This window comes from Anomaloglossus baeobatrachus, chromosome 2 (genome assembly GCF_048569485.1).
Source record: "Anomaloglossus baeobatrachus isolate aAnoBae1 chromosome 2, aAnoBae1.hap1, whole genome shotgun sequence".
Classification (NCBI taxonomy): Eukaryota; Metazoa; Chordata; class Amphibia; order Anura; family Aromobatidae; genus Anomaloglossus; species Anomaloglossus baeobatrachus.
Window position 1 is genome coordinate 701,211,413 of NC_134354.1, and position 20,080 is coordinate 701,231,492.

At 45.0% G+C, this 20,080-nt stretch overlaps 1 protein-coding gene across 1 annotated transcript in view; it reads left to right on the forward strand.

Annotated features, from left to right (window-relative positions):
* Positions 1-7,726, forward strand: part of LOC142292138 (uncharacterized) — a 67,688-nt gene extending 59,962 nt beyond the window's left edge. Inside the window, exons 5-7 of the mRNA XM_075337284.1 lie at positions 5,399-5,563; positions 5,649-5,720; positions 5,799-7,726. Of these exons, the coding sequence (XP_075193399.1) occupies positions 5,399-5,563; positions 5,649-5,720; positions 5,799-5,917 (356 nt within the window). The 3' untranslated portion in view covers positions 5,918-7,726. The remainder of the gene's footprint in view (positions 1-5,398; positions 5,564-5,648; positions 5,721-5,798) is intronic.
* Positions 7,727-20,080: the final 12,354 nt, after the last annotated feature.

Below are 20,080 nucleotides of genomic sequence, written 5' to 3' on the forward strand. Positions count from 1 at the left end.
CAAATTGCATGCGTTCAGCTTTCCCAGCAAAGTGTATGGGAAAGCTGAAAAATCAGTGCACACGCTGCGTTTCTAAACGCAGCGTTTTTGATGCCAAAAATCGGTGCGGAAAGAAAAGCAGCATGTCACTTCTTTTGTGCGTTGTAGCTGCGTTCTCTCCCCCATTGAAATCAATGATGTGGGGTCAGAACGCAGCTACACCGCAGTGACCTGCTTTTTTGTTGCGGTCCGCGGGCTTTGTCGGCATGCCAGAACGCAGGCATTTACCTGGAAGTGAGGTCAAGAGGTTTCCTGTTGACCTCACTTCCTGGCAAAGTTCAGGAAAGTCCCCGGTGTCGCCAAAGTGCCCGCCCCGACCCAACAAAATCCAACATGGCCGCGCGCACAGTAGCGCACCGGCCGCCCTGCTCCTATGTTATCTGTCGCATGTGCCTTGAGACATGCGACAGAAAAATGCACCCAGGCCCTGTCCGTTCACCCCAATTCCCCCCGGTGTCATACATACCTGTCCGGTCGCAGCGCTGATCCCCCGCGGCCCCCTCCTCCTTCACAGCAGACGCCGGCCGGTCACATGTGCCGAGCAGCTGACAGCCAGCACTGTGTTCAGTGTGAGCTGTGCTGGCTGCTCGGCACTCTGCAGCTGTGACCCGGGGAGAGTGGGTGCAGATTTTTGCACCCACTCTCCTCAAATGGAGGGTCTGCCCTCCTAGAAAATGGGGGATACGTTCCCTGAACGTGCCCCCATATTCTAGAAGGTCCAGAGCCGACGTGGGACATCCAAATGGATTTCTGCGGACCCATTTTTTTTATTAAATTGGAGAACAAGGGAATGATTTGGGGAGTGTTTTTTCTAATAAAAAATTTTTTGTTGTCTTTTTTTGCTTTTTGTTTACTGTCAATTAGTTATGTCGGGTGTCTGATAGACGCCGTGACATCACTAATTGCTGGGCTTGATGTCAGGTGACATTACACATCTGGTATCAACCCCATTTATTACCCCGTTTGCCAACGCACCAGGGCGCGGGATGAGTTGGGGCGAAGCGCCAGGATTGGCGCATCTAATGGATGCGCCACTTCTGGGGCGGCTGTGGCCTGCTATTTTTAGGCTCGGAAGAGTCCAATAACCATGGCTCTTCCCACCCTGAGAATACCAGACCTCAGCTGTCAGCTTCACCTTGGCTGGTGATCTAATTTGGGGGGACCCCATGTTATTTTTTTTTTATTATTTTTATTTATAAATAAAAGAAAAAAACCTGGGGAGCCCTCCAAATTGATCACCAGACAAGATGAAGCTGCCAGCTGTGGTTTGCAGGCTACAGCTGTCTGCTTTACCCTGACTGGCTATCAAAAATAGGGGGGACCCCACGCCATTTTTTTTTTTTTTGTTTTTGTGATAAAAACTAGGCTAGGCACCCTTTAGTGTCACATGAAAGGTACTAAAGGTGCCAGCTTAGAATATGCAGGGGGGGGTGGGACGTTGTATATATATTTGACCTCCATTGACGCTTTTTAGGCTGGATGCCCACAATCGGGGTTTGCAGCGTTTTGGGCGCAGAGTGTTTTCCCTGCGTCCATGACGCTGCGTTGTGCAGTAGAAGCACAGTGGAAGGATTTTTAGAAATCTCATGCCCACTGTGCTTCTTTTCTCTGCAGCATAAACCGACCTGTGAAGCAGCTTCCCGAGCCTCAGCATGTCAATTTATGCTGCGGAGATGAGTGTTCTCTGCAGGTAGAATAGAGCTCCACAGCAGCCTGAACCCAAATCGTGGGCATGGGCAGCTGCGTTCTCCCGTGGGAAACACTCACATCTCTGCAGGAAGGCTGACACTGTGTACTAGACGCCGTGTCGCTGGATCACGGCCACATAGCCCAACAGTGAGAATATTGTTGCTACAGCTACATTTTGGGGGAAGTAGCTGTGGATTCAAAATGATTAATATACTCCTGAATAAAATCCTTGAGGGGTGCAGATTCCAAAATGGGGTCACTTGTGGGGGTTTTCTGACGTATAGGTACCCAAGTCTTAAAAAACGCACCTAAAAAAACGCATGAAAAACGCATGCGTTTTCGATGCGTTGTTTCTCAAAAAGCATTGTTTACAATTCTCCCCTCTGCCAGAGGGTGCGTTTTTTTCCGCACGGAAAAAAAAGCAACGTGTGCACATACCCTAAAGGCTGCAATTCACATGTTTAATGTTGCATGTTTACTGAACATTGTTTCAGCTCAGGTGTTTGGTGTTATCTACTATTCACTTAGCTTTCTATTATCTTACCTGGTGAATCCAATTGTCCAGTAGGGAACACAATTTTTTAGGAGTTAGGTCAGACAACTATTCTTAATTAATTTTTGGATGCTGAATCCAGAAATGATCTCAGTTTTTCTCTATCACGTCAATTTTTGAACTATAGGCTTTTTGTCTTCTCAAAAATATGTAAACTACTGTACCTAAAAAGTGTTTTGTTTTTTTAAATAGTACAAATATGAACAAAAAATGAAATATATAAGAAATAGGCATGACAAATATGTTTATTAACACTATCATGTTTTTTACAAAGGAGATTTTTTATATATATATATATATATATATATATATAATATATATATATATAATATTATATGCAAGTATTTAAGGTAACAATGTACATTTATAGCTTTTTCTGGAGTGTTTGTCCTCAAGTTAATGACGTTTGATGCTCCAGCAATAGTCAGCCATCATATGTACATCCCATCTACCCTGGTAACGGTCTTCCATAACCTTCAAATCTTGGTGAAATCGTTCACCTTGCTCATTGCTAACAGCACCAAGATTTTCCGGAAAGTTGGCAAGATGGCAATGCACAAAATGTAGTTTAATACTCATGTTGCAACAAAGCGCTTTGTAGCTCTCCAATAGTTTCTGAACAATTTCTTTGTAATTACTTGCACGTGTATTTCCAAGAAAGTTCTTGACGACTTCTTTGAATGATAACCAAGCATTCTTCTCAAGATCTGACATAGTCCCGGTGAAATGTTCATCTTTGATGAGCTGTCGAATTTGTGGACCATCAAACACACCAGCCTTGATTTTTTTCAATGGACAGTCCAGGAAGTGCCAACATTATGTACTTAAAACAGTCTCCATCAGTTGGCAATGCTTTTACAAATTGCTTCATGAGACCTAGTTTTATGTGCAGAGGTGGGAATAGTATATTCTTCCTGTCAACAAGTGGCTGATTTAGAATGTTAGGATCTCCAGGTTTAAAACCAGATCTTGGAGGCCAATTCGACTCAACCCAATGCTTTTCTCGAGCTCTGCTATCCCACATACAGAGAAAGCAGGGATACTTTGTGTACCCACGTTGCTGACCAAGAAGGAAGCAAACCATTTTAAGGTCAACACAGATGATCCAATTGTGTGTCATATTTCAATAACTCAATAACTCTCTTTACAGCTCCATGTTCTTCATGAAGAGAGACAGAATGCCCAATAGGGACTGCACCAAGTAAATTGCCATTGTGTAGAAGGACACACTTAAGACTCCGCTTTGAGCTATCACTAAACAGTCGCCATTCATTTGGATTGTACATTGAAAGCCCTAATTCTTGTAGTAAACCAGGAATATTATGGCAAAACACAAAACCGCTGTCACACCGAAAGTACTGCAAAAATGTACTTTCTCTAGTACGAAAGTATGATACCTTCGCTCCTTGTTCAAGTATCTGTTTCTCATTCAGCCTTGATGCTAGTAATTCTGAAGCTTTTTTTGATAAGCCCAATTCACGTGCTAAATCATTTAACTCGTGCTGATCAAATCCCTTACGAACTGAATCCTTGTGAATTTCAAATTCTGCCTCATTGCTGTCACTGTGTTCGTCAACATCACTCAGAACTTCTAGAGATGGTAGCTGTTCGAAAACTGGCACTGGAATTTCAGCTGAATGAGGCATTGGTCTGATAGCTGACGGTAGATTTGGATATTCTATTTTACTTTTTATTTTTCCTGTTAAATCCTGATGTTTTCACTAAACAGAAGTAACAGTCTGTGGAATGACTTTTTTGCTCTCTCCACACCATGGGGATACCAAATGCCAACTTTTCACGTGTTCCTTTGGTCCACATCCGTAAACTCTCGACACACTGCTTGCACACTATGTGAGGGGCCCATGGCTTATCTTGATCACCGAGTTTTACTTTAAAATATGCAAAATATGCTTGTTTGACAAATGCACTGATGTTTGCCCTTTGAACTGGAATGGTGAAAACACCACAAATATAGCAGGAGTCAGGGTTGTTTAGGCATTTACGACGAGAGGAAGAAGGAGCAGACATGATCTGAAACAAAGGAAATCTGTACATAAGTAAATAAAACACTGAGATGGAAAGTTACAAGCTTTGAAAACTAACAAAGAAAAAAATCATAAAAGATATATAAATTACAACTAAGCGCCCAATGTAAAGAGAAAAGCTAATCACAAATTCTATTTATTCCTGCTATGATACATTTTTTGTGTAAAGATATTGATAATTATGACGTATTGGGAGCTGCACACACCTCTCACCACACTGTCTCAGTTGTGACTACTCTTACAAGTTGCCACGTAGCTCTATATGAGTCGAATTGTACTCAGATAACAAGTCTTATTACAGAAATCAGTGCAATTGTGCTTCTATGGCAGGTAAGTTGAGGAGGAAAAACTTGATGTGATAGAAAAAAACTGACTACATTTTTGGAATCAGCATGCCAATTTTAGTATAAATCAGCTTAAAAACCTAACTCAACAGAATTTTTTTTTTCAAATTGTTCCCCAGTGTTATATATGGTACGAATAAAAATGTCACTTTGTCCTGCAAAGAATGCGGCCCCCCAAATTATTTTTTTTCCTCTGTGCGGCCCATACACCCAGCCGAGTTTGAGACCCCTGGTTTAGCTGATGGACAGGGGGATACAGTGCATATTACATATAGAGTAATGAGTGTGACCATTGTTTAGGCTATGTGCACACGCTGCGTTTTTAGGACGCTGCGTTTTTATGCATTTTTGGCCGCCAAAAACGCACCCGTGGCAAAAAACGCATGCGTTTTTACCGCGATTTGGTGCATTTTTGGCTGCGTTTAGCATCTCTGCGTTTTTCTGCATTTTTCCAATGCATTGCATGGGGGGAAAACGCAGGAAAGAATTCACATGTCCATTTTTTTTTTTTTTTTTTTTTTAAGCTAAAAAACGCAGCTTAAAAAAAAGTTTTGTGTGTGGACAGCAAAAATGAAAACTCATAGACTTTGCTGGGAAGCAAAGTCATGCAGTTTTGAGGCCAAAAATGCACCCGAAAAAACGCGCAAAAACGCCGCAAAAAACGCACTGTGTGCACATAGCCTTAGATTGTATTTAATATGGTATATAATAAGGTTCACTCTCTCCAGGACCAGACCAGGGGGCCCAGCAGGAGTCACCTGAAGAGCAGGAGCCCCAGCAGGAGTCACCTGAAGAGCAGGAGCCCCAGCAGGAGTCACCTGAAGAGCAGGAGCCCCAGCAACAATCACTCTCGCCAGCATCACTCCATGACATGGCTGCAGACTCGCCTTCTGGTAATTTTTTCACATAAAATAAGCTCCATACAAGTAGGAAAGGATAGGGCTGTCGTGTACTATGAAGTGTTGTGTCTTTCTCCAGCCGGTGGTGCCAGAGGATCCGGGTGGTTACTCAGCCAGTCATCAGCCGATGAAGGGGAGGAAATCCAAAACCGTAAGTGTTAAACACGTTCCTTTTAATTATATGTATAAACAGAATTAGCCTTGTTAACTTTTACTATTCCCTCCATAGAAAACCCTACATTAGAAGACCTCCTGGCTTCACACCGGAGACAATCTGAGTTGATGGAGCAGCATGGAGTGATGCTGGCGAGGTTTGTGGCTGCCCAACAGCAGGGCAACAGCCACTAATTTTTTTGTTTTGTTAAAAATGTGTTGCTGTTTTTTTTTTTTTTTTTTTAACTTCGTTTTATTAACAATTTCAAACATTTACATGTACAACTGACATTTACCATATAAAGATAGCTCAGTATATAGATAGTAATATTTAAATATAACAATAAACAGTCATATAAAGTCCATAATATCTTTAGCAGTTAAGATAGAACAATGTTATGATCCATACAACTTATCATTTGCATATATATCTAATTTTATATTGAGCATAAGAACAGCTCTAACTATCAGCATGACCATATTTTTAAAATAAGATAGAAAGAGGAATAGAAAAAGGAAGAAAGAAAGAACAACAGCCGCCACATTGCATTATTATACCTCAATATACCATTGGACAGTGTTTCATATCCCAACATCTAACGGGAACCACCATTATCCGCATAATCTCCCTCAAACCTCCGCAAGTGTGTCTGGAGAAGAATTCCACAAACCCCAGATTTTGTTAAATTTTCCCGGGCACCCCCTATTATAATATACTACCCGCTCATAGACTATGGTTGCATTGACTAGTTTAACCCAGGACCGCACAGTTGGATTCAAATCTCCCATCCACCTCAGAGCTATTAATTTCCTAGCCAGAAACAATGCCTCTCTGAGGAATATTGTCATGTAATGATCCCAGGACTCTTCCTCCACCACCCCAAACAGGCATATCAAAGGGTCACACAAAACAGGAATCGACACAATCGATGTCAGCAGAGATGTCACTCCCCGCCAGTACGAAGATATATTGGGACAGCTCCAGATCATATGTATGAAATTTGCCCCTGAGAGATGACACCTCGGGCACTCCGATGTACGAGAACGGCCCATGCTAAATAATCGAGTTGGAGTAAGGTATGCCTGGTGGACAATGTAGCATTGAATCAACTTATTATTAACCGAAGGGGATACCGCAGTCGGAGATTCCAATATCTCTTCCCATTCCTCTCCCTGTAGAGAGGGAATTAGAGATTTCCATCTATCCTGGGCTGGCAAGGGGTCCGACTCCACCCCCACCGACAACAGGTAAGTATATATAGCTGAGATGAGGCCTCGAGGTCCTTGTGATTTTAGAATACCTATCATAGGAAGTGATGATATCAATTTCCTCACTCCAATTTTCTGTATGTGGGATTGAATCGCTGTGCGAATCTGCAGGTATCTAAAAAACTGTGATCTTGGAACATTATATTCAATCTGGACTTGTTCAAAGGACTTGAAGGTTGTGGTTCCCGGGACAAAAAGATCACCTAATGCACTGACGCTGTGAGTGGCCCAGAATTGCGCCGAGGGGTGATCTCTCAGAGTATGGAAGTAGCTATTCCCCCATAATGGGAGTTCCGCCACCACCCCTTCGAAGTGTACCACCCTCTTGGCTTGTCGCCAGACTAATCTTGCCAACCTGAGGAGGGGTAATTGCCGTGGTGGTCTCAGTCCTTCTGATTCGAGAAAACCCACTAAACAATCAGTCCCAGCCGCGTGTGCCAAGTGACTCTCAGAGTTTGGCAGCTGACATCCAGGCATCCAAGTCTCTAGTGCCCTAAGCTGTCCCGCGAGGTAGTAGAGGAAGAACTCCGGCAGAGCCATCCCTCCCAGTCTTTTGGATCTCTGTAAAATGGATAACCGAAGTTTGGGTCTGGATTTCCCCCATATGAAAGAAGTAGTAAGAGAGTTCAACATTGAGAAGAAGGATTTGGGTACTGATACTGCACTATGTTGTAGTGTATAACTAAGCTTTGGAAGTAATATCATTTTGATTAAATTTATTCTGCCAACCACTGACAGGGGTAGCTTGCTCCACAAGTTATATTTAAGTTTAACGTGCTCCAGAAGTGGTGTTATACTCGTCTGCAGGTCTAGTGTATGGTCTTTCTGTATGTGTATTCCCAGGTATTTAAAGCTAGTTACCACTTGCAAAGGTGACCTACCCTCCATTGAAATTCCAGACCCATGCATTAATGGCATCAAAGCCGACTTATCCCAGTTGATGCGTAGTCCCGAAAACTCCCCAAATGTATCTATAGTATCTATAACCACCAGTAGAGTCTCTTGCACTCGATCTAAGAAGACAACCATGTCATCCGCATACAATCCTATTTGATCTGTTCGGTCGGCTATAGTGATTCCAGTGATCTGTGGATGAGAGCGGATTCTAATTGCCAAAGCTTCAATAACTAGTGCAAACAATGCTGGAGACAGAGGGCATCCCTGTCTTGTGCCCCGATTCAATGCGAAGGGTGTAGACATAGCACCATTGACTAGTACCCTGGCTGTCTGGGACCTATACAACATATGAATCCAGTTACTGAATTTAGGCCCAACAGCGAATCTCTGGAGGCAGGCAAATAAAAATGGCCATTCTACCGAGTCAAATGCCTTGGCCGCGTCCAGCGAGGCCAAGGCCCACTCGTTCTCTTGGACCAGTGTGCTATATTGCACTATGGACTGGACCCGTCTTATATTTTTAGAGGTGTTTTTCCCAGGCATAAATTCGGTTTGATCTGGGTGAACTATACTCAATATGACTGAATTAAGCCTGGACGCCAGTATTTTGGTAAAGATCTTGTAATCCACGTTAACTAGGGATATAGGACGGTATGAACCGCAGTCTAGTGGGTCTTTACCCTCCTTCCTCAGCACGACTATATGTGCTTCGTACAAGGAGGCAGGTAGAGAGTCGCCGGCTGAAAAATGTGAGAAAACCTCTAAAAGAATCGGGGCCAATACGTCACAATATTTACTATAGAATTCTATGGGAAGGCCATCTGGACCCGGAGATTTCCCCCTAGCCATATCCGAGATGGCAGTAATCACTTCATCCAGTGTGATGTCCGCCTCCAGAGACTCCCGTTGTGATTCACTCAAAGTGGGAAACTCCAAATCCGACAAATATGTCACACAACTTTGAACTCCATGAGGATTTCTAGATGTGTATAGGGTTTTATAGTATTCACAAAAGCACTCTAAAATATCCTCAGGGGTTGTAGCTATTGAGCCATCCATCCTCCGTATACCCAATATTGTATTTGAAGTGTTGTGTTGCCTAACCATATATGCCAATAATTTACTGGATTGATTTCCAAGCTCAAAATATGATTGTCGGGTGAAGAACAATTTGCGTTTGGACTTGGTCTCAGAGTGCTGCAAATATAACCTATATGATTGCATCCAGGCCGCTCTATTTCCATCGGTTGGGGCCGATATATATATTGCCTCTAAGTCCTTAAGTCTCCCCTCTACTATATCATCCCCAGTTTTAGTCACTCTTTTAAGATATGTTATGGTTGAAGACAAACACCCTCTAAGGTAGGCTTTAAGAGTGTCCCACACCAAGTTAATATTCCAGGGTTTAGGGTGTGCTTCCAGGAAATCCTTTATTTGGGACAGAGTTCTATCACTTTGATCTATTAGTTTTAGCCAAAAGGGGTTTAACCTCCAAAAGGGTTTACCAACACCTTGGTTAGTCTTCATAGTAAAAATCACTGGGCTGTGATCTGATATGCCCCTGACCCCATGTACCACGTCATCCACCCAGGTTGCGATATTGCTCGACCCAAAAATATAATCTAGTCGGGACAGCGTGCGTCTAGTAGAAGAATGACATGTATATTCTCGGGTGTTAGGATGTAGGAGTCGCCAAAGGTCAATCCACCCACCTCCCTCCGCGCATTGCTGCAAATCAGTCAAGTGTGAGGCCGAATGTTGTCCTCCTCATTCATCACAAGATTAAAATCCCCCATACATAACACATACGCATCTGGATAATTGAGGGCAAAGCTCATTGCTTGTTTAAGAATGGAGATGCGAGCTGGCGGGGGGTTGTAAATACATAACAGCACATAATCTCTAGAGTTTATAGACGCATATATAAACACAAATCGCCCCTCCGGGTCACGCCTCACCACCTTCACTTCCCAACGGATATGTCTATGGACCAATAGAGAGACACCCCTGGAGTAGCTGGTGTGGAACGCATGATGTGCCGACCATTGTACCCACGGTTTGTTTACTAGTCTGGCTGTGTCCCGTGTGAGGTGAGTCTCTACCAGTACCACCAGTTGGGCCTTGACTTGCTTAATTTGGGAGAATACCTTAATACGTTTTTTGGGCGATTTAAGGCCTCTGACATTCCAGGTCATAAATATTAGCTCTGACCCCATATCACATAGATCTTTTTATAGAACCAGGATCCCAGGTATAAGACGCTTTCTGCCGTGCAATTAAGTGTGGTTAACCCTCCAACAGTAATAAGCCTGTCCCTGCAAAGAAATAAAGTTAATGCAATTGCAGCTGTAAACATATAGAACCAATATCGAACTTCAGGACCTTTGCGATAAGTCCTGTAAAACATTTCAAACATCAATGGGGATACCACTACTGAATACAATGTCCTGGTATAGGTGGTATAAGGGTGCACAAGATAGGGCTCCCATTTCACAAGAACCAATTCCTGGCCAATTCCTCCATCACTCGAGGCACGGGGAAGTCCCATCTGTCTCCAAAGGGGGCTTCAAGCAACCATGGAAGAAGAGGGTCGCCAGGGGGCACAGAAAATGTCACTTAGGAAAGTAATCTCATGGCTTCTGCCCCTTAGGTTTCGGGTGTACCTGTAGCCAGTCCTCAGCCTCAGCAGGTGTAGTAAAAAACAGAGGCGACCCTTCATGCACTATGCGGAGCCGGGCAGGGTACAGCATAGAGTAGATGATGTTCCGCTCCCTTAATTTCTTCTTCACCTCCATGAAGTGGGCCCTCTGTTTCTGGAGGTCCACCGAAAAGTCCGGAAAGATCAAGAGGGCAGCATTATTGAACTTGAGTGGGCTCTTCTGTCGGGCCAGACGGAGTGCTGTGTCTCTATCTCTGTAGTTGAGCATCTTTGCTAAAAAGGGACGTGGTGGCGCGCCTGGAATAGGAGGCCTTGTTGAAACTCTGTGCGCCCTCTCCACCGCAAATGTCGAGGAGAACTCATCTCCGAGATTACATTTCAGCCACTCCTCCAGGAATTGTTCCGGATGCTGACCTTCTGAGCGCTCTGGCAGTCCTATGATTCGTATATTGTTTCGACGCATGCGGTTCTCCAGATCGTCTGCTTTCTGGCGCCATGCATTTGCCGATCCGGCCATTGTGGTCATTTTTGTTTTGAGTGTTAGTTTGATCCTCAAGTTCAGACACTCGCGTCTCGACTTCCGCTGTTCGGGCCCTCAAGGATTGCATGTCCTGACACAGGAGGCCCACCTCTGAATGTACCTGCTCAATTTTCCCTGTGAGGGAGCTGTTGCTTGTAGAAATTGCTTGTAGAAGCTGTTCATACACCTGCCTCAGGGTTAAATCATCTTTATCCTCTGACCCGTCATCCAATAGTGCCTGACCTTTTGGGGTGGCATTTCTCTTGGCTTTAGGGGCATCTGCCTGACCACCCCTTGCGAACTCCTTAAGTTTGTCAATAGCTCCACTTTGTTTAGGGGGACTCATATTGATACACTGGGGATTTGCTGATTCTGCACCCCTCTCTTATCGTGCCCCCGTGCGTCTGAATCTGTGCCTTTATAATGTATATTTAGTAATATGTCTGTCTCCACTTCCTCACCACGTCCAGAGAGCCGGAAAACAGCCACTTATATGGTGGATAATAAGAATGAAGGGAGTCCCAGGGCAGCACAGCACTCGGGGTGTATTTATCAGGATGATGCAGGCCTGCGCAGCGTGGGGACTTCAATATGTGTCACTTATTTGTTTTCATGTGTCAGGAAAAATCTGCAGGGCCCGTTTTTCAAGGCACACACTCCAGACCCTCCAGCACTCTATGGGTTAAAGTCTTCCACACTGCAGCCGGCCCCCCTAATGTGCTGCACACTGACTGCCAGTTACACAGCTAAGGGAGAATTAACTTCCCTGTGCTCACCACTCCCGGGTCTTCACCTCTGGCCATAAATCTGTCACTCCTCACTGCTCTCCGGAGTCATGCTCTGCTGCTCACTGTGGAAATGCATGCTGTAGGGAAGATGGCTGCTGCTCCACACTCTCCAGCCTCATGAGATCCAGCAACGCCGTGCAGGAGTCAGAGAATAGCTCCAGTGGGAATCTGCAGCCTCCAGATGGTGTCTCCTGTCACAGCAGCAGGTCAGTGAGTAAATGGATCAGGTAACCGGGTGTAAATGGCCAGGATAAGATCAGGATTATAGGAGCTCTCTTCCCATGCGTCCTCTCTGGTCGGCTACATCGCCCCGCCCCAATGTGTTGCTGTTTCTATACATTTTTTAATTTAATTAAAAATACGTTAAAGTTAATATCCGCTGTTGTGTACACTTCATTTAACAAGCAAAAAAACATGTTTCATCATTCACATGTGCCGCCCCTGCAGCAGTTGAACTGCTCTGATCCGGGGGTTGCTGTGGCTCGAGGGTCTCCGTACCCGGGGGCTCGCGGCCACTCATATGTAAAAAGGGGGGTATTTACAGACACGTGGTTTGCGGTAAGGGGACTACCGCCGCTGCTGATGGGAGTACCCGGGGGAGATTGAGTGGGGGCAGCTGTATGGTGTTCCCCTCCATGGGTGGGGATAGGTGTCCTGGGACGTTGGGATAGGGTGGTTGTGCACAGTTTAGTTTGTGGATTGGACCGTGGAGGATTGGTGTACTCACTATGGTTGTCGCAGATAAGGAAGAAGACACCCTGACAAGATTTTGTCAGGGCGTTACACTACTCTCTGATCTAGGGTCCAGTACCCCCTTTCCAACTCAAGTGACCAAGTCCCTCCAACCAGTCTGCCTGACACTACCATGTGACACCCTGAATAGGTCAGGGGTGTCTCACACACACATTATATGAATGCATCTGTATAGATGCACTCAGCCCATTACCCCGACTTAGTTGGCCTTCTAATAACTGTATTCTGAATTCTTTTAGGCAAGACGCAAGTTTGAAGCAAAAAAAAACTTTATTGCAATCATACAAATATGCTAACAATTAAAATAACATTTTAACGTAAAGGGTCAGCTTGAAATCGAGGGGCATATCATGGCCTGAACGGAGAATAAAGTTGGGAGAGAAAAGATGGAGAATTCATGGGATACTGGGGGGGGGGGGGGGGCGTAAGGTGCTGGTAAGGCATATGCTGGTAATGCGTAGTCCTAAGCCTCATCTGCGGTGTACTGTAGAGTGCCTGTGGCATTTGTGGTTCTACCCTAGTAGTGACGGCAGATGTCTCATTCATTTCACCGGCTGCTGCCTTACTTAGGGCCTCAACAATCAGCCTCTCGGCGTGGACCCTCTGTGTGGCATCCACCTTGCTCAGTCTATCTGCTGCAAATGTTGCGAAGGTGTCCGTGACGGAGTTCTGCATAGACAATATTTCTTTTCCCAGCTGAGTCCTCACTTGCCTCCTCCCTCGCCTCTTCAGTAGTGGGTCTGTCCTCACATGACGTCAAATCTTGCTGCGAGTGCTGCAGGAACAGAAAATTAATGTTAAAGTTAAAATTATTCTTATTATAATATGAAATGTCATAAGTCGGGCGAAAATAATAAATAATAATAAATTAATAAATCTTTATTTTTATATAGCGCTAACATTCTGCAGCGCTTTACATAATAATGTAATGAAAATAGTAAAGGAGTGTACTTATCTGAACTGGAAGGGATCATTTCCGTGCTTTCCTTAACCAAGAATCAGCAAAAACATTAGTGCATGCCCTCATCATCTCCCGCCTTGACTACTGCAACCTCCTGTTCTCTGGCCTCCCTCCAACACTCTTGCACCCCTCCAATCTATCCTAAACTCTGCGGCCCGCTTAATCCACCTCTCCCCTCCCTACTCCCCAGCCTCGCCACTCTGCCAATCCCTTCACTGGCTTCCCATCACCCAACGACTCCAGTTCAAAACACTAACCATGACATACAAAGCCATGCACAACCTGTCTCCTCCCTACATCTGTGACCTAGTCTCCCGGTACCTACCTGCACGCAACCTCAGATCCTCACAAGATCTCCTTCTCTGCTCCTCCCTTATCTCCTCTTCCCACAATCGCGTACAAGATTTCCCCCGTGCATCCCCCATACTCTGGAACGCTCTACCTCAGCACATCAGACTCTCCCCTACCGTGGAAAGCTTCAAGAGGAACCTCAAGACCCACCTCTTCCAACAAGCCTACAACCTACAATAGCCCTCAGTCCAGTAGACCACTGCGCAACCAGCTCTGTCCTCACCTATCGTACCATCACCCATTCCCTGTAGACTGTGAGCCCTCGCGGGCAGGGTCCTCTCTCCTCCTATACCAGTCTGTTTTGTACTGTTAATGATTGTTGTATGTATACCCTCTTTCACTTGTAAACCGCCATGGAATAAATGGCGCTATAATAATAATAAATAATAATAATTAATTTATTCTGCAGTTTACATAAATTATGTACAAAAATAGTTACTAATCTGTATTCAACTATGGCATGTACATACAAAGTTGTAATGCTATTTACAGAGAAGCAAACAAGGTACTTACATCTACAACAGGGGAATCAATCTGGAGCTCCTGTTCTGGATCCAGGGTTGGCTGCAAGGAACATTGCGCTCTTCTTGGTAACTCCTGGTCCCTGGTAAATTCGAGTAGGTCAAAGTACCATAACGATGGCACATATACATCGTCTGTTCCGGCCCCAGACTTTGTGGACTTCTCTACCTTGTTGAGCTCCTTTTCTATAGACAATCCGGAGCCCCTGAATTTTTGTTCTTGACTATGGTCTCATTGACCGTCTCGCCTTCGCTATGTTGTTGAAAGAGGGCTATTAATTGAGCATACGCCTCCCTTTTTTTTAATTTTGTTGCTATAATCCGCTGATTTTATTTCCAAAGGCATGGGAGGGAACGATACAAAGCAATGAATTCACAAAGGAATTCCTCGCTATTAAAATTAGGCATCTGGACTTCCGGCTCCTGCCCCAGCCATGTGAAGACGTGTTAGTCCTGAGCTCCGTCACTCCTCACCCACCAAACACATGTAGTGGAGCTCCTGCCTGCTGCCGACCACCTAGCAAGCTTACCGGAGATGCCTGGGAGCAGTGTGTGATTGGGACTTTAGAGCACAGTCCTTGCAGGAGCAGTGCAGGTGAATTGCAAGAGTCTGCTCTCCGGCCACGAGGCAGCATGGAGCCATGAGTGTGGAGCTGTGCCCGCCCCCCTGCATCAGAACTCTGCAGCGTCTGCAGTGTAAGCGTACGTGCACACACTGCGTTTTTTTGACGCTGCGTTTTTGTGCGTTTTTGGCCGCTAAAAACGCACCTGCGTCGAAAAAACGCGGCAAAAAACGCACGCGTTTTGCCGCGATTTGGTGCGTTTTTTTGCTGCGTTTTGCTGCGTTTTTGCTCACTGCGTCCTGATGCGTTTTTTATCAGTGAACAAAAAAAAAAAAGGTCTGATGTCATTTCCTTCTTCAATGTGTTCTTCATTCTCCACTAGTGTATGCAGAAGAGCAGACAGCTGCAGAACTACAAGGCTCAGCATCCTCCATCCAATAGTGTATGCAGGAGAGCAAACAGCAGCTGGCGAACTACAAGGCTCAGCATCCTCCATCCAATAGTGTATGCAGGAGAGCAGACAGCAGCTGTCGAACTACAAGGCTCAGCATCCTCCTTCCAGGACTGTATGCAGGATTTCTTTGCCCCCCCAAACAAAAAAAATGACGTGGGCTTCACCATATTTTTGTATGCTAGCCGGGTACAGCAGGCAGGTACGGGCTGCCCCCAACCCCCAGCTGCCTATTTGTACCCGGCTGGGAACCAAAAATATAGGGAAGCCCTTTTTTTTTTTTTTAAATTATTTCATGAATTTCATGAAATAATTTAAAAAAAAAAAATGACGTGAGCTTCGCCCAATTTTTAAGTCCAGCCAGGTACAACTAGGCAGCTGGGGATTGGAATCCACAGTGCAGGGTGCCCATGCTTTCTGGGCACCCCCGCTGTGAATTGCAGTCCCGCAGCCACCCCAGAAAATGGCGCTTTCATAGAAGCGCCATCTTCTGGCACTGTATCCAACTCTTCCAGCTGCCCTGATGCCGGGTGGCTAGCTGGGTAATAATGGAGTTAGGGCTAGCTGTATATTATCAGCTGGCCCTAAGCCCGAAATTCATGGTGTCACGCCAATATTAGACATGGCCACCATGAATTTCTAGTAAAGATAAAAAAAAAACACAACACACAGAAAAATATTTTTATTAGAAATAAAACACAACACAATTAGTGACTCCATCTTTATTGAAATAAAGAACCCCCCCTCCGCAGTAATCCTGGGTCAAGGGTCCCGCGCCGTCCAATCCGGATCCAATATCATCTGATGGATTTGCTGGAAGGCAAAGCGATCAGATGATGTGTCAGGATCAAGTGCCTGAATCCCATCACACATCAGCTGATTGTATAAAAGCCGTTTATACAATCAGCTGATGCATCGGTGCAAAAAAAAAAAAAAAAAAACTCACTTATGTGCTGATTACCGGCAGCTCCTGGAGCGATGGGGCGGGAGTCTGATCCTGTCCGATCGCTGCAGCAGCTGCCGGTAATCAGGGATGAAGTCTCCTGACGCATCCGCTGATACCGGCCGGGCGCCCGCGTCACCGCGATAGTTACGATCACCTGATGCGTCAGGTGACTGCATCAGGTGATCCATCGCCAGGTCCTGCATCCATCGGAGGTTTCCCGGCCGTCTGCACACAGCCGGAGCGGGGGTGGCGATACCGTGAGAGGAGATGGGAGCGGACATGGCACCGGGAGTCTGCAGACAGGTGAGTATAACTTTTTTTTTTTTTTTTTTCTACTGTTAACTTTTGTTTTCGCAGCCGCTTCCACCTCCCGCCCAGACATGGCGCCGCACGGCAGCATACATGCACAGGACGGCAGATGGAAGCGACGGTGACGGTACCGGGAGGATTCACGCTTCTGTATATACTGACAGAAGGAATCCACTTCCTGTACACGTCACCTTACTACCCACCTCCTGCGTTTATAGCTGCGTTTTTGGTCTTAGAAACGCACCAAAACGAAGCTATTTGCGTTTCTCATTGCGTCTTTCAACATCCCATTGAACTCAATGGATGAAAAGCGCAGTGAAAAACGCGGGAATAAGGCTATGTGCGCACAGTGCGTTTTTCGCGGCGTTTTTGTGCGTTTTTCGGGTGCGTTTTTGGCCTCAAAACTGCATGACTTTGCTTCCCCAGCAAAGTCTATGAGTTTTCATTTTTGCTGTCCGCACACAACTGTTTTTTTAAGCTGCGTTTTTGAGCTTGAAAAAAAAATGGACATGTCAATTCTTTCCTGCGTTTTTCTGCGTTTTCCGCCCATGCAATGCATTGGAAAAACGCAGCAAAACGCAGAGATCAAAAACGCAGCAAAACGCAGCCAAAAACGCACCAAATCGCGGTAAAAACGCTTGCGTTTTTTTATGCGTTTTTCGACGCAGGTGCGTTTTTAGCGGCCAAAAACGCACAAAAACGCAGCGTAAAAAAAACGCAGCGTGCGCACATAGCCTAATTGACATGCTGCGTTTTTGTGGTCACCTGTGAAAGGAATCCTGTGAAAAACACATCAGTTGCATCAGTTGACATCTTGAAAATGACTGATCCGTTGCTGACGGACCTGACGGATTGAAAACACAGGATGTGTGAACTTAGCCTAACAGGCTCAGCTAATTAACTCTTAAGGCTCTGCTAGCAGGAGACCGGGCTGTGCTATTTGTAATCAGTGAACCTGTAAACAGAAGGTCTTATAAAGCATATCAGGCTGCAGAGATAAGGGGATGCCCTGCTGGGTGAAACAGTGTGCTTTGGTTCCTTTCTATCAAATAAAGCTAATCCTCCATTTTAATGGAAAGATATCTGCTGAGAAGTGGTACAAAAGCCATAGAGAATAATACACAGCTCATCACTCAGGGGGACAAAATGGCGTCTGCACATGGGTCCGCACCTTCCACTCTGGCCCCAGAAGAGGAGGTGGTGGTAGCATCTAACGTGACACCGAACACCCCGGAAATCTTCAGACAAATAGAAGGTATTGATTATAAACGACTGGCGGATGAGGTGGAAAATAGTATACTACCTGATATTTCTGTCACAGTTAAAGATTCAGTAAGGGCTGCACTCACGGCTTTGCAAAATCAGCTGGATGAGACAGCGGAGCAAGTCACGGCCATTGAAAACAGAATATCAACCTTGGAAGACGATCTGGGTTCAGATCACATTACAGTGATGCGCTTGTCAAGGGAGAATCTAATATTGCGAGACCGGATTGACGATCTAGAGAACCGCTCTAGGCGCAGTAATCTGCGTATAGTGGGTCTGCCTGAGGCCTACCCCTATGGAGAATTGCGTACTCTTTGCGAATCAATCATACCCAAGACCTTGGGCATTGCAGTGGGCAGAAAAATAGAGAGTGTGCATCGCATTGGGCCGCCTAGGAATAATTCAAAAGAAGACAAAGCCAAACGTCCAAGACAAGTAATTACAAAATATTTGGATTACTCGGACAAACAAGAAATACTCCAGGCGTACAAGAGAAGACAACAGCCTCTGGAGGTGCAGGGATCACGTATCTTGATATTTGAAGATTTCTCAGCAGAAGTGACAAGGCAAAGGAGAGCTTTTTCTTCCATCTGCTCGTCTCTATTCAAGAAAAAGGTCCGTTTTCAGCTGAGGTACCCGGCTACTTTGGTTATACGGCATCAAGATGGTTCCTCCCATTCTTTCACGAGCCTGAAAGAGGCAGAAACCTATGTGGGGCATATGAACAGTCCGCCTGGTTCCAGAAAATTCCCAGGGTCTGGCCATAACAACTCATCTGAGAAGGGTTCAGCGGGAGGAGCTTCGGAGAGGTCAACACCGGCAGCATCAAAGGGGAAGAATCATCCCGGCAGGCAGCACAAAACTAGCTGAGAGAGACTCTGACCCAGCGGAGTTTTCGATTGAATTTGGGGGTAGGAGTACTCCTTTATATATGTGGACAATTGTACAGGAACACTGTCCATTGGTTATGGGGAGGTTATGAAAGTAATTGTACATTGAGGTGGTAACGCGGTGGGGGGGGGGAGTGATTTTTTTTTTTTTTTTTCTTTTCTCACTTTCTCTCTCTCTCTCTCTCTCCCCCCCCCTTTTCTTCTTCTTTCTCCCCTCTTCCTCTCCCTCTCTTGCTCTCCCCCTTCCCTCGCTCCCCATTTTTCTCTTCCTCACTCATACCCTCCTTCTCTTTGTCGCTCCCTCTTTCTCTTTTATTTCTCTCTCCCTGTCCTGCTCGACCTCCATTTCTTTCTCCCTTTCTTTTACTCCCTAATTTCCCTTTTTCTACCTCCTCCCTCGCTTCCCATTTTACCGCTCGTTCTTTTGCTTTCACCCTATTATGTATGTGTGTGTGTATATGTATGTATGTTTGTATATATATGTGTGTATGTATGTATATATATGTGTATGTAGATGTGTGTGTGTGTGTGTGTGTGTGTGTGTGTGTGTATATATATATATATATATATATATATATATATATATATATATTATATATATTTTTTTAATTTTTTTTTTCTCCTCTCTACCTCTCTTTTTCCCTCTCGCCCTCTCTCTCTTCCGCTCTCCCTCTCCGCCACGGCGGTGTGAATATACTCTTACAAAAGTTGTTACATGAATAAGTATAGAGGTTTGACGGATCTCAGGGTCATGGTTGGAAAAAAGTGAAGTCCATGAAGTGTATGGGAGGCTGTGGGGAAGCAGCCGAATGGTTACTAGTGGGAAATGTTTTTCACCATAAAGTGTTAAGTATGTTGGTTATAAACAGTGGTTTAGACTGTTCTGTTAAGATTAGGTTTAGTATTGGTTCAGTGGTAGGCGATATTGGCAAAATGAAAGGCTACAGCAGTAATACTCATTGTCATCGGGGCAAATATGCCGATAATTACTTGGAATGTTAAAGGGCTACGCTCCCCACAAAAGAGGCTTAAAATATTGCGACATCTTAGTCACTTCAAACCTGACATAGCACTCCTGCAAGAAACACATCTCGAGGGAAAGGATATACAGAGAATGTGCAAGTTATGGGTAGGGAAAGCTTACGGGGTCCCTTCAGTAAAAAAGAAAGCGGGGGTAATAACACTAATAAATAAAAAACTACAACATTTGGTTA